This window comes from Polypterus senegalus, chromosome 2 (genome assembly GCF_016835505.1).
Source record: "Polypterus senegalus isolate Bchr_013 chromosome 2, ASM1683550v1, whole genome shotgun sequence".
Taxonomy (NCBI): domain Eukaryota; kingdom Metazoa; phylum Chordata; class Cladistia; order Polypteriformes; family Polypteridae; genus Polypterus; species Polypterus senegalus.
In genome coordinates this window covers 154,438,699-154,458,785 of record NC_053155.1, presented here as the reverse complement: position 1 = coordinate 154,458,785, position 20,087 = coordinate 154,438,699, and the positions used below count along the sequence as shown (strand labels likewise).

The following is a 20,087-nucleotide window of genomic DNA, read 5'->3' as shown; positions in this document are numbered from 1 at the left end:
CCGCTCCCCTCCCCCAGCGGTCTCTTCAGGTCCAGGTACACAAAGCACTAAAGAAGATCAACCCCTGTAAGGCAGGATCAGACAGCATCCCTGGGTGGGCTCTCAGAGCATGTGCCAACGAACTGGCTGATGTTCTGTCCTCCATCTTCAACCTTTCCCTCAGTCAGAGCATTGTTCCGTCCTGGTTTAAGACTACGATAATCGTTCCCCTTGCTAAAAACAGCCCACCCACCTGCCTGAATGATTACAGGCTGGTAGCACTCACTCCAATCATCATGAAGTGCTTTGAGAGAGTGGTGCCAGCCCACATTCAGAGCAGCATACCGGACACCATGGACCCCCTGCAGTATGCCTACCAGTCCAACAGGTCTACCTCAGATGCCATCGCAGCCACACTACATTTTTCCCTCTCCCATCTGGAGAACAAAGACTTCTACATCAGGATACTCTTTGTTGACAACAGCTCCACCTTTAACACAGCTATCCCCCCATAAACTAACCCATAAACTGTCTGCACTTGGCCTGGCTCCTAGACTTGATGACTGGCTGGCCCCAGTCTGTCAGGATTTGGCAATAGGATTTCAGCCACCATTATTACAAACACATGCACCCCTCAGGGATGCGTCTACCACCCCATCCTCTACACCCTGCTCACCCTCAACTGTGTCGTCTCCCACAAAGATAACATCATCCTAAAGTTCGCAGACAACAGCGCAGTGAAAGGATGCATCATTGGTGGAGATGAGGCATCCTACAGGAGGGAGGTGTCCAGACTGGTGTCATGGTGTGAGGGTAACAACCTCACCCTCAACACAGACGAGATAAAGGAGAGAATAGTGGACATGAGGAAGGAGAGCAGGCCTCACCGGCCACTGTTCATCTGGGGTCTTGAAGTGGAGAGGGTGAGCAGCATTAAATACCTGGGCGTCTACATCAGTGAGGATCTCACTTGGACAGTTAACACCACACAGCTGGTAAAGAGGGCTAAACAGCAGCTGTACTTTCTGAGGAGGCTGAGGAAGTTTGGTATGTTGATTGAGATCCTTAGCAACTTTTACAGCTGCTTTGTTGAGATCATGTTGACCAGCTGCATCACCGTGTGATATGGCAACACTACTGCTATGGAACACAAATGCCAGCAGAGAGTGGTAAAGACTGCTGAGAAGATCACCAGGATCCCACAGCCCTCTCTGCAGAGTATCTACAACTGCAGAGTCCGAAGGAGAACTGCCTCAATCCTCAGGGACCCCACCCACCCCAACATGAACTGTACACACTTCTACCCTCAGGCCGGAGGTATAGAAGTATGAAATGCTGGACTTCCAGGCTCAAGAATTCTTTCTTTCCCAAGGCCATTAAACTCCTAAATAACTGACTGGTGTTTATAACCATGGTTCACCTCATTCTATCTACCTCACACAACTGTATTTGACTTGTCTATCACACACCTACCAGCACATTACACTTCATACTTCTATTTTTTTATACTTTATGCTGCCTCTGTTACTTATCTATTTGCTATTCATTATTTATCTTTATACGTTGGTTTGTTAACCATTGGTATTTGGTGTGGACAGCAAAAAAAGACTTTCATTGTACAGGGAACATTGTTTCCTTACTGTGTACATGACAATAAACTTTGAAATGAACTGTGAGTGCAACAGTGGAAGAACATATCAAACCTTATATTGCTTAGCTAATGACACAAGAATGTGGAAGTTCGGTATACATTAATGATGACCAGCAAGTAAGTGTTGAATCACAAAGCATTTTTGATGTTAACATATTTGTAATGGCAATGTCTTTTGATTCTGGATTCATGGCTTGATATGAGCACATTTTTTGTAACGATCTACATATTTAAAATAATATCACCAATTCTTGAGCTAATTTGGTTCTGTCATTTCACTCAAAGTAGAATGTATTTCTTCAACCCTGCTTTCAAAAATGTTGAAACGCTGTGTGAAATGTAAATAAAAACAGTTGGAAAGGGGCATGTGTGTATTGCTTTAAAAAAAAAAAAAAAAACACCCGATTGAACATCTGACAACTAATTAGGTTAATTGGCAACAGATCAGTAACATGACTGGGTATATAAAGAGCATCCCAGAGAGGCAGAGTCTTTCAGAAGTAAAAATGGGTAGGGGTTCATCACTCTGTGAAAGATGTGAAGATGTTTGATGCAAAACAGCAACATAAGAATTCACATACTGCTACAATTTAAGAATAGCATCCCTCAACTTAATTTAAAAAAATTTGGGAATTTCATTCATTACATAACACCATTAAAAGATTCAGAGTATCCAGAATCTCTATACACAAGGGACAAGGCGGAAACGCATGATCTCATTAAAAACTCGCATGGTTCTGTAGTGGAAATCACTGGATGAGCTCAGGAACACTTCCTAAACCATTGTCTGTGAAAACAGTTTGTTGCTGCATCCATAAATGAAACTTAAAATTCTGCCATGCAAAGAAGCCATATATAGACATGATTCAAAACACCAATGCCTTCTCTGAGCCCAAGCTCATTTAACATGGACTAAGGAGAGTGAAGTGGAAAACTGTCTTGTAGTCTGACAAATTAAACTTTAAAATTCTTTTTGGAAATCATAGACAGTGTCCTTCCTCTAGGCCAGTGATGGCGAACCATTTAGAAACCAAGTGCCCAAACTGCAATCCAAAACCCACTTATTTATCGCAAAGTGCCAACATGGCAATTTAACCTGAATACCACCTAAAACTGAACACCAGCATAACCAAGGAGCTGGTGGTGGATTTTAGGAGGCCCAGGCCCCTCATGGACCCTGTGATCATCAGAGGTGAGTGTGTGCAGAGGGTACAGACCTATAAATACCTGGGAGTGCAGCTGGATGATAAATTGGACTGAACTGCCAATACTGATGCTCTGTCTGTCTATCTACTGAGCTTTTAGTTTAGAAAAGCAACTCATACATTAACATCTTTTGTCTTAAAAGAAAAACATAATAACAGAGCTTTCAATGATACAAACAACTTTTTGTTGAAAGGTAAAAGTTTGCATTCGGTATGCTTTTGAACAATTAATGTGCTTTTTGCTGTTGTATGCATGCTGATAATTTGTCTAACCTTGGCTCATACTTTGTAAGCTTGAGAGCAACACATGCAGCACTCAGGTCATCTGTTAGTCTGTTTCTGGTGTCAGATTTGATTTAATTCAAAGCTGAAAACAGTTGCACACAAGCATAAGATGTTCCAAACAAAGTAAGGAAAGCAATCTCAAGTGCCTTCATTGACTTAAGATTATTTGGCAGAGAATTCCACACTTTAAGGATTTCATTTTCATAACTAACTGTGCTGTCCTTTGTCATCCCTTTGATCCTTTCAAGTGTTTCACGCAGGTCTTCCCTATTAAGCTCCGCCCCCAAAACTTCCATTATATATTACGGGGTCGTGGATCAGGTGTGGCAATTAGCAACTCCTGGCAATAATTACAGATGCGGGCGACTCCTCACCTGTGCTCCTAGCGAGGACTGCCCGCATCACAAAGCTCCGGAAACCGCTCCGCCACTCTACCATAACCCCCTTTAAGCCGCGAGTGCGGCAATTATCTGTTAAAACTGGCCTTTTCAATTTTGAGCTGTGGACCCGCTATACCACATCCCCTCCAACCCCACCACGGGAATCACAGACTCAAAAGGCTGCAGTCCGTGCCGCACCCTCAAGCAGCATGTGTGCCGCCCGCCTTACCCCAGACAGGAGAGGGAGGAAGCGCTCCCATTGGGCTGCTGGGCAGAGGGGCAGGTGATGTGAGAAGCGTCCTTTGGTGCGTGTGAAGAGGGGGAGCGGTGAGGGGAGCAGCCCGGCCCCGCATTCCTCTGGCTTTATAGTAACAAACTCTGTGCTCGGGCGACGGCGCACGTGCCCACTGAGAGGGCTCTGAGTGCCCCCTTTGGCACGCGTGCCATAGGTTTGCCACCACTGCTCTAGGCTAAAGAGGAGAGGGACCTTTTCAAAACCCAGCATCCATGATGGTACAGGGTTGCATTACTACATAAGGCATAGGTAGCTTGCAGAACTAGGAAGGCACCATTAATGCTAAATGATATATACAGGTTTTGGAGCAACATATACTTCCTTCTAGATAATATTTTCTTTTGGGAAAACGTTGCTTATTTCAGGAAGGCAATGCCCAACCACATTCTGCACACATTGCAACAGCATGACTCTAGTAAGAGTCCAGGTGCTAAACTGACCTGTCTACAGTCAAGATTTGTCACCCGTTGAAACATTTTGCATATTATGAAACAAAAAATACAACAAAGAACAACCAGAACTGTGGATCCTGTGTCAGGCAAGAATAGGACAATATTTCACATTCAGAGCTATAACAATTGGTTCCCAAACGTTTACAGAGTGTTGTTAAAAGAAGAGCTGATGTAACACAATGGTAAACATAACCTTGTCCCAACTTTTTTGAAATGTGGCATCAAATTCAAAATGAGCATATATTTTTCAAAAAACAAAAGTTCTTAGTTTCAACATGTACAAGTTGACAGACAAGATTAGATAGGAGTCCCCATGGACTAAGATGTTTGTTGATTACATTGTGATCTGTAGGGAGCAGGCTGAAGAGACCCTGGAGAGGTAGAGATATGCTCTAGAGAGGAGAGGAATGAAGGACAGCAGGTACAAGACAGAATACAGTGCATCCGGAAAGTATTCACAGCACATCACTTTTTCCACATTTTGTTATGTTACAGCCTTATTCCAAAATGGATTAAATTCATTTTTTTAACTCCGAATTCTACACACAACACCCCATAATGACAACGTGAAAAAATTTTACTTGAGATTTTTGCAAACTTATTAAAAATAAAAAAAACTGAAAAAGCACATGTACATAAGTATTCACAGCCTTTGCCATTAAGCTCAAAATTGGCAAAGGTGCATCCTGTTTCCCCTGAGCATCCTTGAGATGTTTCTGCAGCTTAATTGGAGTCCACCTGTGGTAAATTCAGTTGATTGGACATGATTTGGAAAGGCACACACCTGTCTATATAAAATCCCACAGTTGACAGTTCCTGTCAGAGCACAAACCAAGCATGAAGTCAAAGGAATTGTCTGTAGACCTCCGAGACAGGATTGTCTTGAGGCACAAATCTGGGGAAGGTTACAGAAACATTTCTGCTGCTTTGAAGGACCCAATGAGCACAGTGGCCTCCATCATCCGTAAGTGGAAGAAGTTCGAAACCACCAGGACTCTTCCTAGAGCTGGCCGGCCATCTAAACTGAGCGATCAGGGGAGAAGGGCCTTAGTCACAGAGGTGAGCAAGAACCCGATGGTCACTCTATCAGAGCTCCTGAGGTCCTCTGTGGAGAGAGGACAACCTTCCAGAAGGACAACCATCTCTGCAGCAGTCCACCAATCAGACCTGTATGGTAGAGTGGCCAGACGGAAGCCACTCCTTAGTAAAAGGCACATGGCAGCCCGCCTGGAGTTTGCCAAAAGGCACCTGATGGACTCTCAGACCATGAGAAACAAAATTCTCTGGTCTGATGAGACAAAGATTGAACTCTTTGGTGTGAATGCCAGGCGTCACGTTTGGAGGAAACCAGGCACCACTCATCACCAGGCCAATACCATCCCTACAGTTAAGCATGGTGGTGGCAGCATCATGCTGTGGGGATGTTTTTCAGCAGCAGGAATTGGGAGACTAGTCAGGATAAAGGGAAAGATGACTGCAGCAATGTACAGAGACTTCCTGGATGAAAACCTGCTCCAGAGCGCTCTTGACCTCAGACTGGGGTGACAGTTCATCTTTGAGCAGGACAACGACCATAAGCACACAGCCAAGATATCAAAGGAGTGTCTTCAGGACAACTCTGTGAATGTCCTTGAGTGGCCCAGCCAGAGCCCAGACTTGAATCCGATTGAACATCTCTGGAGAGATCTTAAAATGGCTGTGCACTGACGCTTCCCATCCAACCTGATGGAGCTTGAGAGGTGCTGCAAAGATGAATGGGCGAAACTGGCCTAGGATAGGTGTGCCAAGCTTGTGGCATCATATTCAAAAAGACTTGAGGCTGTAATTGCTGCCAAAGGTGCATCAACAAAGTATTGAGCAAAGGCTGTGAATACTTATGTACTGTACATGTGATTTCTCAGGTTTTTTTTTTTTTCATTTTTAATAAATTTGCAAAAACCTCAAGTAAAAGTTTTGATGTTGTCATTATGGAGTGTTGTGTGTAGAATTTTGAGGAAAAAAATGAATTTAATCCATTTTGGAATAAGGCTGTAACATAACAAAATGTGGAAAAAGTGATGCGCTGTGAATACTTTCCGGATGCACTGTACATGTGTGTAAATGAGGGGTGAGGTCAGTGAAATGGTGAGGATGGAGGGAGTAGACTTTGCGAAGATGGATGAGTTTAAATACTTAGGATCAACAGTGCAGAGTAATGGGGATTGTGGAGAAGAGTGTCATTAGTAATTTGTGACCGACGGGTATCAACGAGTGAAGGGGACCAGCTATGTTATATGGGTTGGAGACGATGGCACTGACCGGAAAGCAGGAGACAGAGCTAGAGGAGTTAATGATTTGCATTGCGTGTGACGAGGATGGACAGGATTAGAAATGAGTACATTAGAGGGTCAGCTAAGGTTGGACAGTTTGGAGACAATTTCAGAGAGGTGAGATTGCGTTGATTTGGACATGTGCAGAGCAGAGATGCTGGATATATTGGGAAAGGATGCTAAGGATAGAACTGATTTATGGATATGGTAAGAGAGAACATGCAGGTGATGGGTGTAACAGAGCAAGATGCAGAGGACAGGAAGATATGAAAGAAGATGATCCGCTGTGGCAACCCCTAACGGGAGCAGCCAAAAGAAGAAGTCTTTGTACTATTTCCAGTTAAATATAGGTTTTATATAATTTACAAACCATCACATTCTGATTTTTAATAATTTTTTTAAACATTTTGTAATCCCATCAGACATTGCAGTAGCTGGTTGATTTTTTTTTTTTTATAAACCCATTGAGGAATAATTGTTTTGTTCAGGATTCTCAGATAACTGTAATACACATTTTGTTTCAGAATTGATGTTTGAAAATTGAAATTGATTAAAATTTATTTGCTTAACTATTGTAACATCCAGCATTCCGGCATTATTTAAGAAAGTGTTCAATAATACCAGATCAAATGAAGAACATTTTAAATTATGTGATCGATTTTTTTTTTTTTTGTTACCTGGAGTTCCCCTTCAAGCATGCTGAGCAGGAAAAGGAGGTCATCCCTTGACAGGTCCTTGCCCTTCCCTGCTGTTATGCCTCTTGTTTTGTGGCCCTGTGGTAATCTCTTCTTGTGATTCCTTAGAATAGTTCCAGTATTTTGGAAAGCATCATGTTCCCCAGCTGTCCATTTGGCCCCAGCAGTCTCTTCAATCTGCGATTCTTGTTCTGATTTCCTGTGTCGAGAGTGCACATGGTGCTGGGAACGCTTTCTCCTCACAGAGTTTTCCAAGCTGTTGCTGCGAGATCGCATAATTTTCTGTCATGGTTAGAAAAAAAAAGGAAAACATTTTTTTAAGTTGTACATAAGGTCACTAGAATTACTGACAATGGTTTAGTAGTTTATGAAAGAAAATGTAATATTAGACATACTGTTAAAGTTAAATAATACATTTGTGAAGAGAAATCACTTTAAAACTACAGTAGCAATATACTAGCATTTTACTAAAATCAGATAGTGTTAAAGAAGAAGAAAAAGTTAGCATATCCTTCCTGTGTTTTCTTAACAATATTAGAATACTGCTGGTATCATCTCATGACTGAAATATTCTTGGAACGTTTGTTTTAAAAATTACTTTTAATTTGCGGAGTTATTTATATTGTATAGTAGAATAGTGCTAAAGCCTGATAAAGTTTACAACGTTTTTTTTTATGTTAAAGTAAGATTTGCTAAAAGTGCAAAAATGGATTTGATAGACTATATAACAGAAGCATATTTCCTTGCACTGATTTATCAGGAAACTGAGCAGAATCTGCATGGATGTCAGCTACCAGAATTCTTGCATTTTTATGGTACAATAACTGCAGCTACAACTAATAGATATTAGGTGACCCTGTGCAGACATGATTAAATTTCTTTCTAATTTCTAATGGTCATTGTTACACTCTGGAGTTGACATACAAGTTTATAATCCCAAGTGTTGGCTTTGAATCTCTTAGGCTGCGAATGTATACATGTACTGTAAACCCACACAGTATTTACACAATAGTTTTCAAAATATCCATACAATTATTATTGACTCATTAAAAAAAACAGCTGCTAGAGGTTTTAATAAGACCCATATGCAGCAAACCATTGCATCTGCACTTGTTTCTAAAACTGTTTATTTTTGAGAATTTTCTTTAACTCTTCTAGGTAGATTTGAGATCAGTGAATATGTCAATTATCTTTTACAGCACATGCTGTCAAATAAATGTAATAGCAAGCTGCATTTATAGATTTTGGCTGAATGTGCATTGATGTATATTAAGTTTGAAATGAATGCCATGATGGTCTCATTGTTGATTACAAAGTAGTTGGCTTCATGGGCAAGTATGTTAGGTATGAGAACATTTCAAAAGGTAGGCCATAAAATAAAAAAAGTGAGTCAGAAAACAGTTACCTTGCGTATACTTTGAATAAGTTAGTTACAACATTAACCAATAAAGAGCAGAACAGGAAATTTTTCGTTTTATATCAATTATTAAACCATATTAAAAAAACTATATTTGTGTCATAACTTATGTGAATTTATTTTTGAAACCAAACTATAGTAACTTGTTCAAATACTATTCAGAAAGTTGTGTGGACATCATATGGCCACTTTCTTCATAGTCTGAACCTCAAACAGTCATTCATATTGAATTCCAAATTAAGAAAAATATGCTGGGGGATTGGCAGTGAAGTAATATTTCACAGTAGTCTGTTATCATTGTCACAGTATCCTGCAACGGTAATCATAAAGCTACCAGACCTGCTTGACTATTAATATAGTAAATAATTTCATATGAAATGTGCTATTTAGGTAGTCTTTTAAATTTATTTTTTGTTTCCATTGGGCATTGAAAAATATACATACAGGTAAAATTCCATTACAACGAATATCTTTACAACGAAATTTTCATTACAACATTACAAAAGTATTTTTATGGTCCCGACAGCTTCCCAATATGACACAAGTCTATAGAAATCTCGTTACTACAAAGTACATTCAGCAGATACATTACAATGAACTGCCCAAAAGACCTTGAAATGCCTGAATAAATTACCACAGAGCAGTTAGTTCTGTGGCCGCAGCTCAGTTGTGCACAATGATCCCCAAACAGAAACACTGCAATTTTTTTTCTTTGTTTGAACCTTCCTCATACTGGTTTTTGGTTTTTTTTGCCTTTTTTTGTTTCCTGCAGTTTTCAGTGATACCTTTTGCTTATTGATCGTCAACATTTGAAAAACATCCATTGGAATTTAACTCATTGTCACCCTCCTACAGAAATGGCAGACACGAAAAAACTATAACCGTTCATGTTAGAAAAAAAAAGTTAAATTTTTTTTTTGCAGTTCTCGATTGCGGCAAAAAAAATACATTGTCAGTGAATTTGGAATTTCGCCATTGACACTGACAACATTCTTGAAAGACAGAGCTAAAAAAGTAGAAAAATCTCGGTTTGCAAATGTATGTGAACCTCTACAATAAATAACTGCCGTTCCTGTTTCAAGCTGAATAAAGCTGGTTTTGCTAAAGTAATGAGACTAAGCCTCATGTTTTGGGGTGCAAGACAGGAACTTCAGATTTGCTTCTGGGGCGCATCACTGCAGCGATGTGAGCCCTGCCCCTGCCCTGCCCCAGCAATGGACAAACAATCTTCCACAGACGCTGCAATCGCGTTTCAGGATGCATTTCAGCGTGTCATTCCTGTTGGGTTGGGGGGTCTCAAAAGAGTTGAGAAACCTCACAATATGAAGAAGAAATAATGATTCGGCTCATGATTGATAACTTTGCTGCCCACGACATGCTTCCACATTTAGATAATGTTCGCGTTGAATTCCTCCCACCCAATTGTACGGCAGCACTTCAGCCATTGGATTTGGGTATCATTCACACCCTGAAAGTGTATTATCGCAATGAAATGCTGAGAAAAATTCTTGTCAGCATAACTTGTAGGCAGGAGGAGATTAAAATTAACGCGAAAGAAGCTATTGAAATGATTGCAAATGCCTGGACACAAGTTAAAGAAAGCACTATAGTAACAAATATAGAATCTCATTACAACAAAATTTTCATTACACAAAATATTTTACCTGAATTTTACCTGTACTTTGTTACACTGATTCCATTCACTCATTTATCTAACAGTTTTTTTTAGCTGAAATACAGTTTATCTGGAGTAGACCATTGTGCATATGATAATACTACTACTACTACTACAACATAAAGTCATGGCAAAAGTTTTGAGAATTATACACCTTATTCCACAAGGTTTGCTGCCCCAGTTTTTATGACGGTGATTTGTATATGAAATCCCTCTTTGCCATGAAAATGAACTTAATCCCAAAAAACCCATTTCCACTGCTGTTGTGAAGAAGGCATCAATAAAGTTGATTCAGCTACGGGATTGGCTGACGTCCAGTGCAGAGCTTGCTCAGTAATGGCAGCAGGCAGATGTGCGTGAGTGAGGCGAAGACTTTAGAAGGATTGCCTGGTATCAAGAAGGGCAGCAAAGAAGCCACTTCTTTCCAAGAAAAAACATCAGGGACAGACTGACATCTGTAAAAGGTACAGGGATTGGATTGCTGAGGACTGGGGGAGTCATTTTCTCTGACGAATCCCCTTTCTGATTGCTTGGGGCATCCAGAAAAAAAGAGAAGAAAAGGTAAGTACTACCATTAGGCCTGTGTCATGCTAACAGTAAAGTATCCTGAGACCATTCATGTGTGGGGCTGCTTTTCGGCCATGGGAGTGGGCTCACTCACAAATTTGCCTAAGAACACAGCCATGAATAAAGAATGGTACCAAAACATCCTCTAAGAGCAACTTCTCCCAACCATCCAACAACAGTTTGCCAATAAACAATGCCTATTCCAGCATGATGGAGCACTGTGCCATAAGGCAAAAGTGATAACTAAGTGGCTTGGGAAAAAAACATTAACAGTTTGGGTCCATGGCCAGGAAACTCCCCAGACCTTAATCCTATTGAAAACTTGTGGTTAACCCTCAAGAGGCGGATGGACAAACAAAAACCCACAAATTCTGACAAACTCCAAGCATTGATTGTGCAAGAATGGGCTTCCATCAGTCAGGATTTGCAGAGGTCTTGAAAAAGAAGGGACAACACTGCAAATATTAACTCTTTGCATAAACTTAATGTAATTGTCAATAAAAGCCTTTGAAAATTATGAAGTGCTTGTAATTATACTTTAGTATGCCATAGAAACATTTGACAAAATGATCTAAAAACACTGAAGCAGCAAACTTTGTGAAAACCAATACTTGTGTCACTCTCAAAACCTTTGGCCACGACTGTATGGCATTGGCTCACAACAAATGAACTGGGTCTTTAGGGCAGAGAAGAACAGTTTTAATTATTTTTTAAAACGTATTTAAGTTATAACTTGCAGGTAATTCCCCGAAAATTTGCAAAAAAAAAAAAAGTAACCTACTGTAGCACAGATGGTAACACAGTTAGAGTCACAGTAACATAATTTAGCTTTGGTTGGAAAAGTCCACTACATAAGAAACCTGATTAGTCACCTTATTTTTGATTATCCATTGTTTTGTATTTAAAATTCTATTGAAATTGATTTGAATTATTTTCAAAATTATTGCAACATAATTATCATAATAGAATAATAATTTTGACAGATTTTAGAACAGTTAAACTATTTTGTCTATAGAGCCAAGTTAATAATAATTAACTAATTATTAATAATTTTGGAATACAATTTCTGAATTTTGATTAATCCAGAAGTGAAGATATTGTACTAATTCTAGGTCTTGTATGTCTTCTGAAGTTGTTATTAATCATCTTGTTTTACATTTTTGACATGTCATTTTAAGTTGGCTCATCTCAGTTTCAAGTCAAGTTTACTGCTGTGTACATAGCACGGTGAAATCCTTAATTGCATACCTCATCAGAAAACTGAAAATAATACAGTATCAACACAAGATACACAAGTCCATGAATACTAAAAGTAAGGATTGGAAAGGTGATTGTACAGTTTGGCTGAAGTCAATATTAATTATACCATTTGCCTTTCTAAGGCAGCTGGGTGCCAGTAATATCCTGTGATGCCTTCACTACCGTTTAAAGTGCTTTATGCTCTTGAGACAAGCAGGTGTTGTACTGGGGTGTGAAACAGGCATTGAGGATGGACTCTGTTTTGCACCAGCAGAGGTTCATGAGAACAGCCAGCCAAGGTTTGTACTACAGTATGGCAATAGTGGACTCTCCTTTTCATCCAAAAAAGAGGCCAATGAATTGGGACTGCACAATGTTTTTGTCTGCCTCCATGGCCACAGTGTTTTAAAAGATACCAGACACAATACAGGGTGGTTCAGATCTAATTATGCAGATCCAGATCGTCTGGATGACTTTGATTTATGCGGGGACAATTCCAGTTCAGCCCCAAGACAATTCTTCATGTTGTCAGTTCGCACTCTTCTCAATGGTCCGGGATTTTTCAGGTGATTTTCTTTGTAATAAACTTAATAAGTTATAGCGTAATGAAAATTGCATAATTAGATCTGGACCACCCTATAGGTATGCCAGTGTAACACAATATGCATGTTCCTCAAGTCTGACTCAGAAGTTGTTCTGTCTGTGTAACTCTGACTGAACAGATATCTGGATAACCATCTACAAAAGAAATAAAAAGTTAATAATTATAGCTTTTACTTTACTTTGTCATATTTTGGTTAATAAGCAGATGACCTGTGGTATTCCTTTAAACTCTACTAGTTATGCAATATAAAACCTTGTAAGTTACATTTGGTCACATGTCACATCTGAGATCTTATGTATAGGTTGCCCATATTGAGGTACTTCTAGGAATTCATAGTAAGAAGCTTATTTTAGTAATTAATCATTTCAACATGGTTTAAAAAGGTCTCTATGAATGTTATAGGATGGAATTAAATACCCTTGTGGACATCAGCATTTGAAATTTCAGTCTATTGCCCTCAGTATATTCTTCTGAAGCCCATTGCTGTTTGCACTGTAACCCTACTTGAATTTCAAATTTTCCATTTCTTAAGAATATTGGAAGTATTTATTTTGCCTTGATGTGCCCATTAATGGTATCATTTTAGGTTTTGGCATAAATCACGAAGTAAAGCACAGAACAGTGGAGAAAATGGTTTTTAATTAATGATTTGTATCAAGCATTATATATAATTATCCAATCCTGACTCCTCATGAAGTAAACTGCATAATTAACAACTTTGGATAATTAAAACATAATTGCATATTGTTTTATTCTGAACTATGTACTTTTGGAGCTGTACTACATTTATATTCAATTGTTTGTTTGTTTTTTATTTAAATCTTGGACTGCCAATGTCACATGCAAGTGCTTATGTGAAACTGACTAACTAATATGTGCATATATTGCTGTTGATTTTGCTAAGAGATTTTAGTTAATAAGAATATTTACAGTTATTCATTTTGAACTAAAACTTCCTGCTTTCTCTAAGTTTTGAAAGCCTTTTGCAAACATTCATTCTTTTTCTCCATAATAAATGATGTTATATAAAAGGAATGAATAGTGTGCTCAAGTGTTAGTTCCACAATGGCTGATTAATATTCCTGGTCTCTGAATTATTAGTTACACACCATGTTGCTACCTATGTCCAGGATACCTGGACCCTACAGAGGTTGCACAGGTAGTCCAACTTCTCCAGGATGGCACATCAATACGTGTCATTGCCAGAAGGTTTGCTGTATCTCCCTGCACAGTCTCAAGGGCATGGAGGAGATTCTAGGAGACAAGCAGTTAATCTAGGAAAGCTGGAGAGGGCCATAGAAGGTCCATAACCCATCAGCAGGACCAGTATCTGCTCCTTTGGGCAAGGAGGAACAGGATGAGCACTGCCAGAGCCCTACAAAATGCCCTCCAGCAGGCCACTGGTGTGAATGTCTCTGACCAAACAACCAGAAAGACATCATGAGAGTGACCCAAGGGCCCCATGTCCTCTAATGGGCCCTGAGCTCACTGCCCAGCAGCATGCAGCTCGATTGGCATTCACCATAGAATACCAGAATTGGCAGATGCACCACTGGTGCCCTGTGCTTTTTACAGATGAGCAGGTTCACACTGAGCACGTGACAGAAGTGAAAGGGTCTGGAGAAGCCATGGAGAACATTATGCTGCCTGTAACATCATTCAGCATGAGCAGTTTGGTGATGGGTTAATGATTGTCTGGGGAGGCATATCCATGGAGGGTCACACAGACCGCTACAGGCTTGACAAAGGCACCTTGGCTGCCATTAGGTATCAGGATGAAATCCTTGGACCCACTGTCAGACCCTATGCTGGTACAGTGGCTCCTGGTGCACGACAATTCCTGGCCTCATGTGCTGAGAGTATGCAGGCAGTTCCTGGAGGATGAAGGAATTGATACCATTGACTGGCCACCACACTTTCCTGACCTAAATCCAATAGAACACCTCTGGGACATTATGTTTTGGTCCATCCAATGCCACCAGGTTGCACCTCAGACTGTCCAGGAGCTCAGTGATGCCCTGGTCCAGATCTGGGAGGAGATCCCCCACAACACCATCTGTCATCTCATTAGAAGCATGCACCGATGTTGTCAGGCATGTATACAAGAACACAGGGGCCATACAAAGTGTTGCGTACAATTTTGAGTTGCTGCAATTAAATTTTGGCAAAATGGACTAGCCTGCCACATAATTTTTTCACTCTGATTTTTGGGGCGTCTTTGAATTCAGGGCTCTGTAGGTTGATCATTTTCATTTCCATCAAACGATGTGGCATCCTTTCGTTCCTAACACATTACCCAGTCTATATCAGTATAGATATCCAGGAGGATTTCTTTTTCCCATTATGATCTGATGTGTTTTCAAAGTGTTCCTTTAATTTTTTTGAGCAGTTTATATGGCCAAGTCAAGTATTTTGAACAGTGAGTGCATTGACAGGGAATTAAATTTTACATGATATGATTATTTAATACCATGTATCAATATACTTACAGCACACACAGTGCAATGTCTGCATAGCTTAATTCACTGAGGAATTATTTCCTTCTAAAATACAGGACAAGTAAAGACTCTTCATGATTTTTCAGGACACCTACATCGGTGCTGTAAAGTAGATCTGTCCTTGGAATCTCTTGGCACTCTGTATACTATATAGAGGAAGTCTGCAATGTTTTGACAGTTTATAATTGGATGCTGTATTGCATTTAAGCCTGATGTGTTTGTTCACAGAAATGTGCTAAAGAAAGAGCTGCTCTTTACTTGTTTCAAGAGTTCCTTTGCCATTGATCATCAACACTGTATACAGTACATGGCAACTGAAATGAGAATGCATGCTTTGGACTTATCAGTAGAGAGAGAGAAAGAAAAACTCAACTGTCTGTGTCATCACACTAGTAAATAGTTAAGGGATGCAGCTTCAGGTAGACTGGCCCATAAGACCTAAACTGTTCGGGATGAGTTTTAACTCTTGACTCTGGAGGAGCTTCTAATGCCACATGGTGATAATCCAGGGCTTTAACAGTGAATCTATCATGAGCTTAAGTCCTCAGTAGTGGTGTATGCAATAACCCAAAGATATTCACCATTTGCTCCTGAGAAGGAAGCAAAGGCCAAAATTTGGTGAGTTGGTGGTAACCAGTTTTCGAGTGGTCTCAGAGAAGTTCTGGCAGGCTATTCAATCACTCAGCAACTGCAGGTGAGAATTAACTAAAGCAGTTCTCAACAAGGGAGAAGACCTCCAGTTGGTCCCCATGCTTTACCACGGGTATGTCTCGACTCCTTTTTATGATTTCCATCCAGTATATCTCGGTGCAGCTGAGGTTCAGAGAATGGTCATTTTAGTAACCTGAGACCTGTAGCTGTAATTATTTGAAGATGTCTTCTTCATTTGCAGCTTATGGTGACACAGATTAAATTTACAATCACCTCTTCTGAATCTAAGGTCATGGTTCATGTGTATGTGAGTATGTATGTATATATATATATATATATATATATATATAGAGATATATATAGATATATATGTGTGTGTGATACAGTATTTACCAAACAATACAAAGAGGTCTCATGTCGAGCTCCAGTAAGGGAAAAATGTGTCCTGTACTCTTTGTATTGATTGCCAGTTACTGTATCACATATCTATTAGCTGCTTCTCACAACTGAGAGGACGTGGCAGATGTTTGCCAACTGGCTGACCAACCACAAATGTCACCTTATAGGTAACCACCTAAATAATCCGATTGAGATTCAGAACTAAGAATGTAGTACTGTACTCCAGTCTTCACCCTGTCAAATAAGTGAACCAGCCGCTGTGGTGCACCATCAGAAGCTTCTCCTCAGGTGCTGACATCTGAGGTTTGATTCCCATAAGGGGATGCAAAGTGCTAATACCTGACAAGCCCCAGAAAAGGCAAAACATGTGTCGTGTACTCTATGTATTGTTTGGCAGATACTGTATCACATATTTATGCGCTTCTTCTTGCAAGTAAGTGGACGTGGTGGATATTTGCTGACTGGCCAACCAACCACAAGTGTTACCTGATAGGTAACCACTTAACTACTCAGTTTGTGATTCAGAACTAAGAATGTAATATATATATATATATATATATATATATATATATATATATAATATAAAAAGGTTTGTACAGCCTGTCTCCACAGTTAGGTAGTTAGGAAATGGAAGGCCACAGGTGCAGTTCTTATGAAGGGAAGATGTGTTAGGCCAAGAAAAATATCTGAAAGGCACAGCTGAAGGCTGGTTAGAATGGTCACAGACAAACCACACAGCACCTGGAGAGCTACAAAAACATGTGGGTGCTGATGGTGTCATTGTACATCCTTCCACAGTCCAGCACACTTTTTACTGGGAATAGCTCGGTGGAAGGGTAATGCGCAAAAAGCATTTTCTTATTACTCGCCACAAGCATAATAACATGCAGTATACAAAGGCGAATCTGGACAAGCCAGAAACATTTTGGGATTAAAATGTGGACAGATGAGACTAAGGTATAGCTATTTGATCCAAACCAGAAGCGCTATGCATGGTGATAAAAACACACAGCATTCCAGGAGAAGAACTTGCTGCCTACTGTAAAATTTGGTGGAGGGTCCATCATGTTATGGGGCTGTGTGGCTAGCACAGGTACCGGAAACCTTGTTAAAGTTGAGGACCGCATTAATTGCTCCCAGTATCAGCGGTTTCTTGACAAGAATGTTCAAGAGTCAGTCACAAAGTTGAAGTTACATTGGGGTTGGATGTTTCAGCACAGCAGTGACCCGTTCTTAATCTATCAAGGAATTCATGCTGAGGCACAAGTACAATGTTCTAGAATGGCCATCCCAGTCCCCAGACCTGAACATCATTGAAAATTTATGGATTGATTTGAAGAAAGCTGTCCACACTCGAAAGCTATCAAACCTGATTGAACTAGAGGCATTTTGTATGGAAGAATTGTCCAGAATACCACCAACCAGAATTTAGGGACTTGTCAGTGGCTATAGGAGGCATCTACAGGTTGTTATTTCAGCAAATGGAGGCTCTACTAAATATTGATAGGATTATTCCTTTAGGGTGCCCAAATTTATGCACCTGCCTATTTTTGTTTAAATGTACATTAAAATGGTTCTGTTGGTCCAAGAAAAAATATTTCACTACTGAAATGTTGCAGTTTCCATAAGGTATATCTATACTAATAAAAGGCAAAGCACTCACTCACTCACTCATCACTAATTCTCCAACTTCCCGTGTAGGTGGAAGGCTGAAATTTGGCAGGCTCATTCCTTACAGCTTACTTTCAAAAGTCGGGCAGGTTTCATTTCGAAATTCTACGCGTAATGGTCATAACTGGAAGCTATTTTTCTCCATATACTGTAATGGAGTTGAGCTCGATGGCCGTGGGGGGCGGAGTTTCGTGTGACATCATCACGCCTCCCACATAATCACGTGAACTGACTGTCAACGCAGTACGTAGAAAACAAGGAAGAGCTCCAAAAAGCGCTGAAGAAAACATGCATTATACAATTGAGAAGGCAGCGAAACAATAAGAAGCAAGCGAGTGACACATACAACCATATTCATGAGTGCAGCTACTTCGGAAACAAAGAACGGTGTAAACCCAGAGTTTACATTAAGTTAATAGACAGGCTGCCGCTGACGTTTGTCATGCCCACGGCTAATGCGGGATACAAACGAGAGTTTTGATCACTTTGTAACTAAGTTAAAATTGCTGGTGAAGGGCTGTGCTTATGCAAATTCCGAAGAGACTGTGTTTGTGGGGGGATTGACAGTTAAGGGTGGGGGAGTCGCGTCATCATCTCCCCTCCCATTCACCTCATTTCGCTCTGAGCTGAGCTCCGCTGCTAACGCAGTCTTTTGGAAGCAACTTTATGACGCTGCCACCAAATACTCACAGAAAAATCCACAAGTTAATACACACGCTGTCTCTAGAGTTTCTCCACACTCTGAATCCCCCAGGCACTACTTACAAAAGGTTGCATTAACAATCGTGTTACGGTATTTTTAAAATGTTTCCTTTTCTTAGCACAAGCACAGCTGAGAAGCTTCGATGCATGTGCTCCATAACGCGTTAAAAATAACGCATTTAATCACACTTTGCATTCCAAGCAAAGGGGAACTTCTGTCAATGCATGATTTTTCTGGTACACCGATTACGTTGATGCACACATGAGATCTACAAAAATGTAACAGTCAGAAGAGAGCTCATTGCTACGACTGATTGGAAGAAAATTTCATTTCAAAAGACTACCCGACGGAAGCCTTGATAAAAGCGTGGTTTTGTGCACATATATGTATATATACAGTATGTGGATGTATATGTATATATACTGTATATATGTGTGTATATGTATATATATATGTTTGTGTGTGTGTATATATATATATGTGTGTGTGTGTGTGTGTGTGTATATATGTATATATATATATATATATATATATATATATATATATATATATATATATATATATGTGTGTGTATGTATATATATATGTATATATATATATGTATGTGTGTATGTATATATATATATGTATATATATATATGTGTGTGTGTATATATATAGATATGTGTGTATATGTATATATATATGTATATATATATATATATATATAAAATGTATGACAGCAACACTCATGACAATGACAATGTCAATCATGTTGCGTTATTATTAAAATATTTCCTTTTCTTTTTCATTACTTCTTTAACACACTACTTCTCCGCTGCGAAGGGGTATTTTGCTAGTAATATGTTAAAATGAAGTTGCTGCCTTAAAAGTTTAGCAAGTTAGAAATTGATACAGTGATATTTATCAGGAGTGCCCAAACTTTTACATAACTACATATATATATATACAGTGTGTATACAGAGGTATGTAAAAGCAGGTTTACAGCTGTGATTATGCAAGGCCGATAACTTGAGCACTTACAAGGTTATTCCAGCCCCGGCCGGGACGTCCAGGAGGACCGGAGGAGGGCTTGTGCCTCCTCCAGACCGCGAGGGGGCGTCCGCCTTGGTTATGTTGGGGGCCTCGGGTAAAGGGCTTGGAAGCCCAGCCCTGTAGGGACCCGTGACCACTGCCAGGCGGCGCCCCGGTGCCTCGATATCCCTGGAGCCCAGCACTTCCGTCACACCAGGAAATGCTGGGGGTAAAACGACAGGGGACACCCGGACGGCTTCCGGGTGTGCAGCCGGCACTTCCGCCACACTGGGGCATGTCTGCGGAGGAGTGCCGGGAAGCAGCTGGAGCCCATCCAGGTTCCTATTTAAGGGGGCCGCCTCCCTCCAGTCGATGACAAGAGTCAGGAGGAAGAGTGG

The 20,087-nt window shown here is 40.2% G+C and overlaps 2 protein-coding genes across 5 annotated transcripts in view; one reads left to right on the top strand and one right to left on the bottom strand.

Annotated features, from left to right (window-relative positions):
* Window positions 1–20,087, top strand: part of cmss1 (cms1 ribosomal small subunit homolog) — a 373,767-nt gene that overhangs the window by 178,748 nt on the left and 174,932 nt on the right. The gene's annotated exons all lie outside the window — the stretch shown is intronic.
* The window catches only part of filip1l (filamin A interacting protein 1-like), a 292,306-nt gene that overhangs the window by 157,567 nt on the left and 114,652 nt on the right, over window positions 1–20,087 (bottom strand). For all 3 annotated transcript variants that reach the window (XM_039744869.1, XM_039744868.1, XM_039744870.1), the window contains one exon: window positions 7,234–7,533. In XM_039744869.1, coding sequence (XP_039600803.1) covers window positions 7,234–7,527 — 294 coding nt within the window. In that variant the 5' untranslated portion in view covers window positions 7,528–7,533. The remainder of the gene's footprint in view (window positions 1–7,233; window positions 7,534–20,087) is intronic.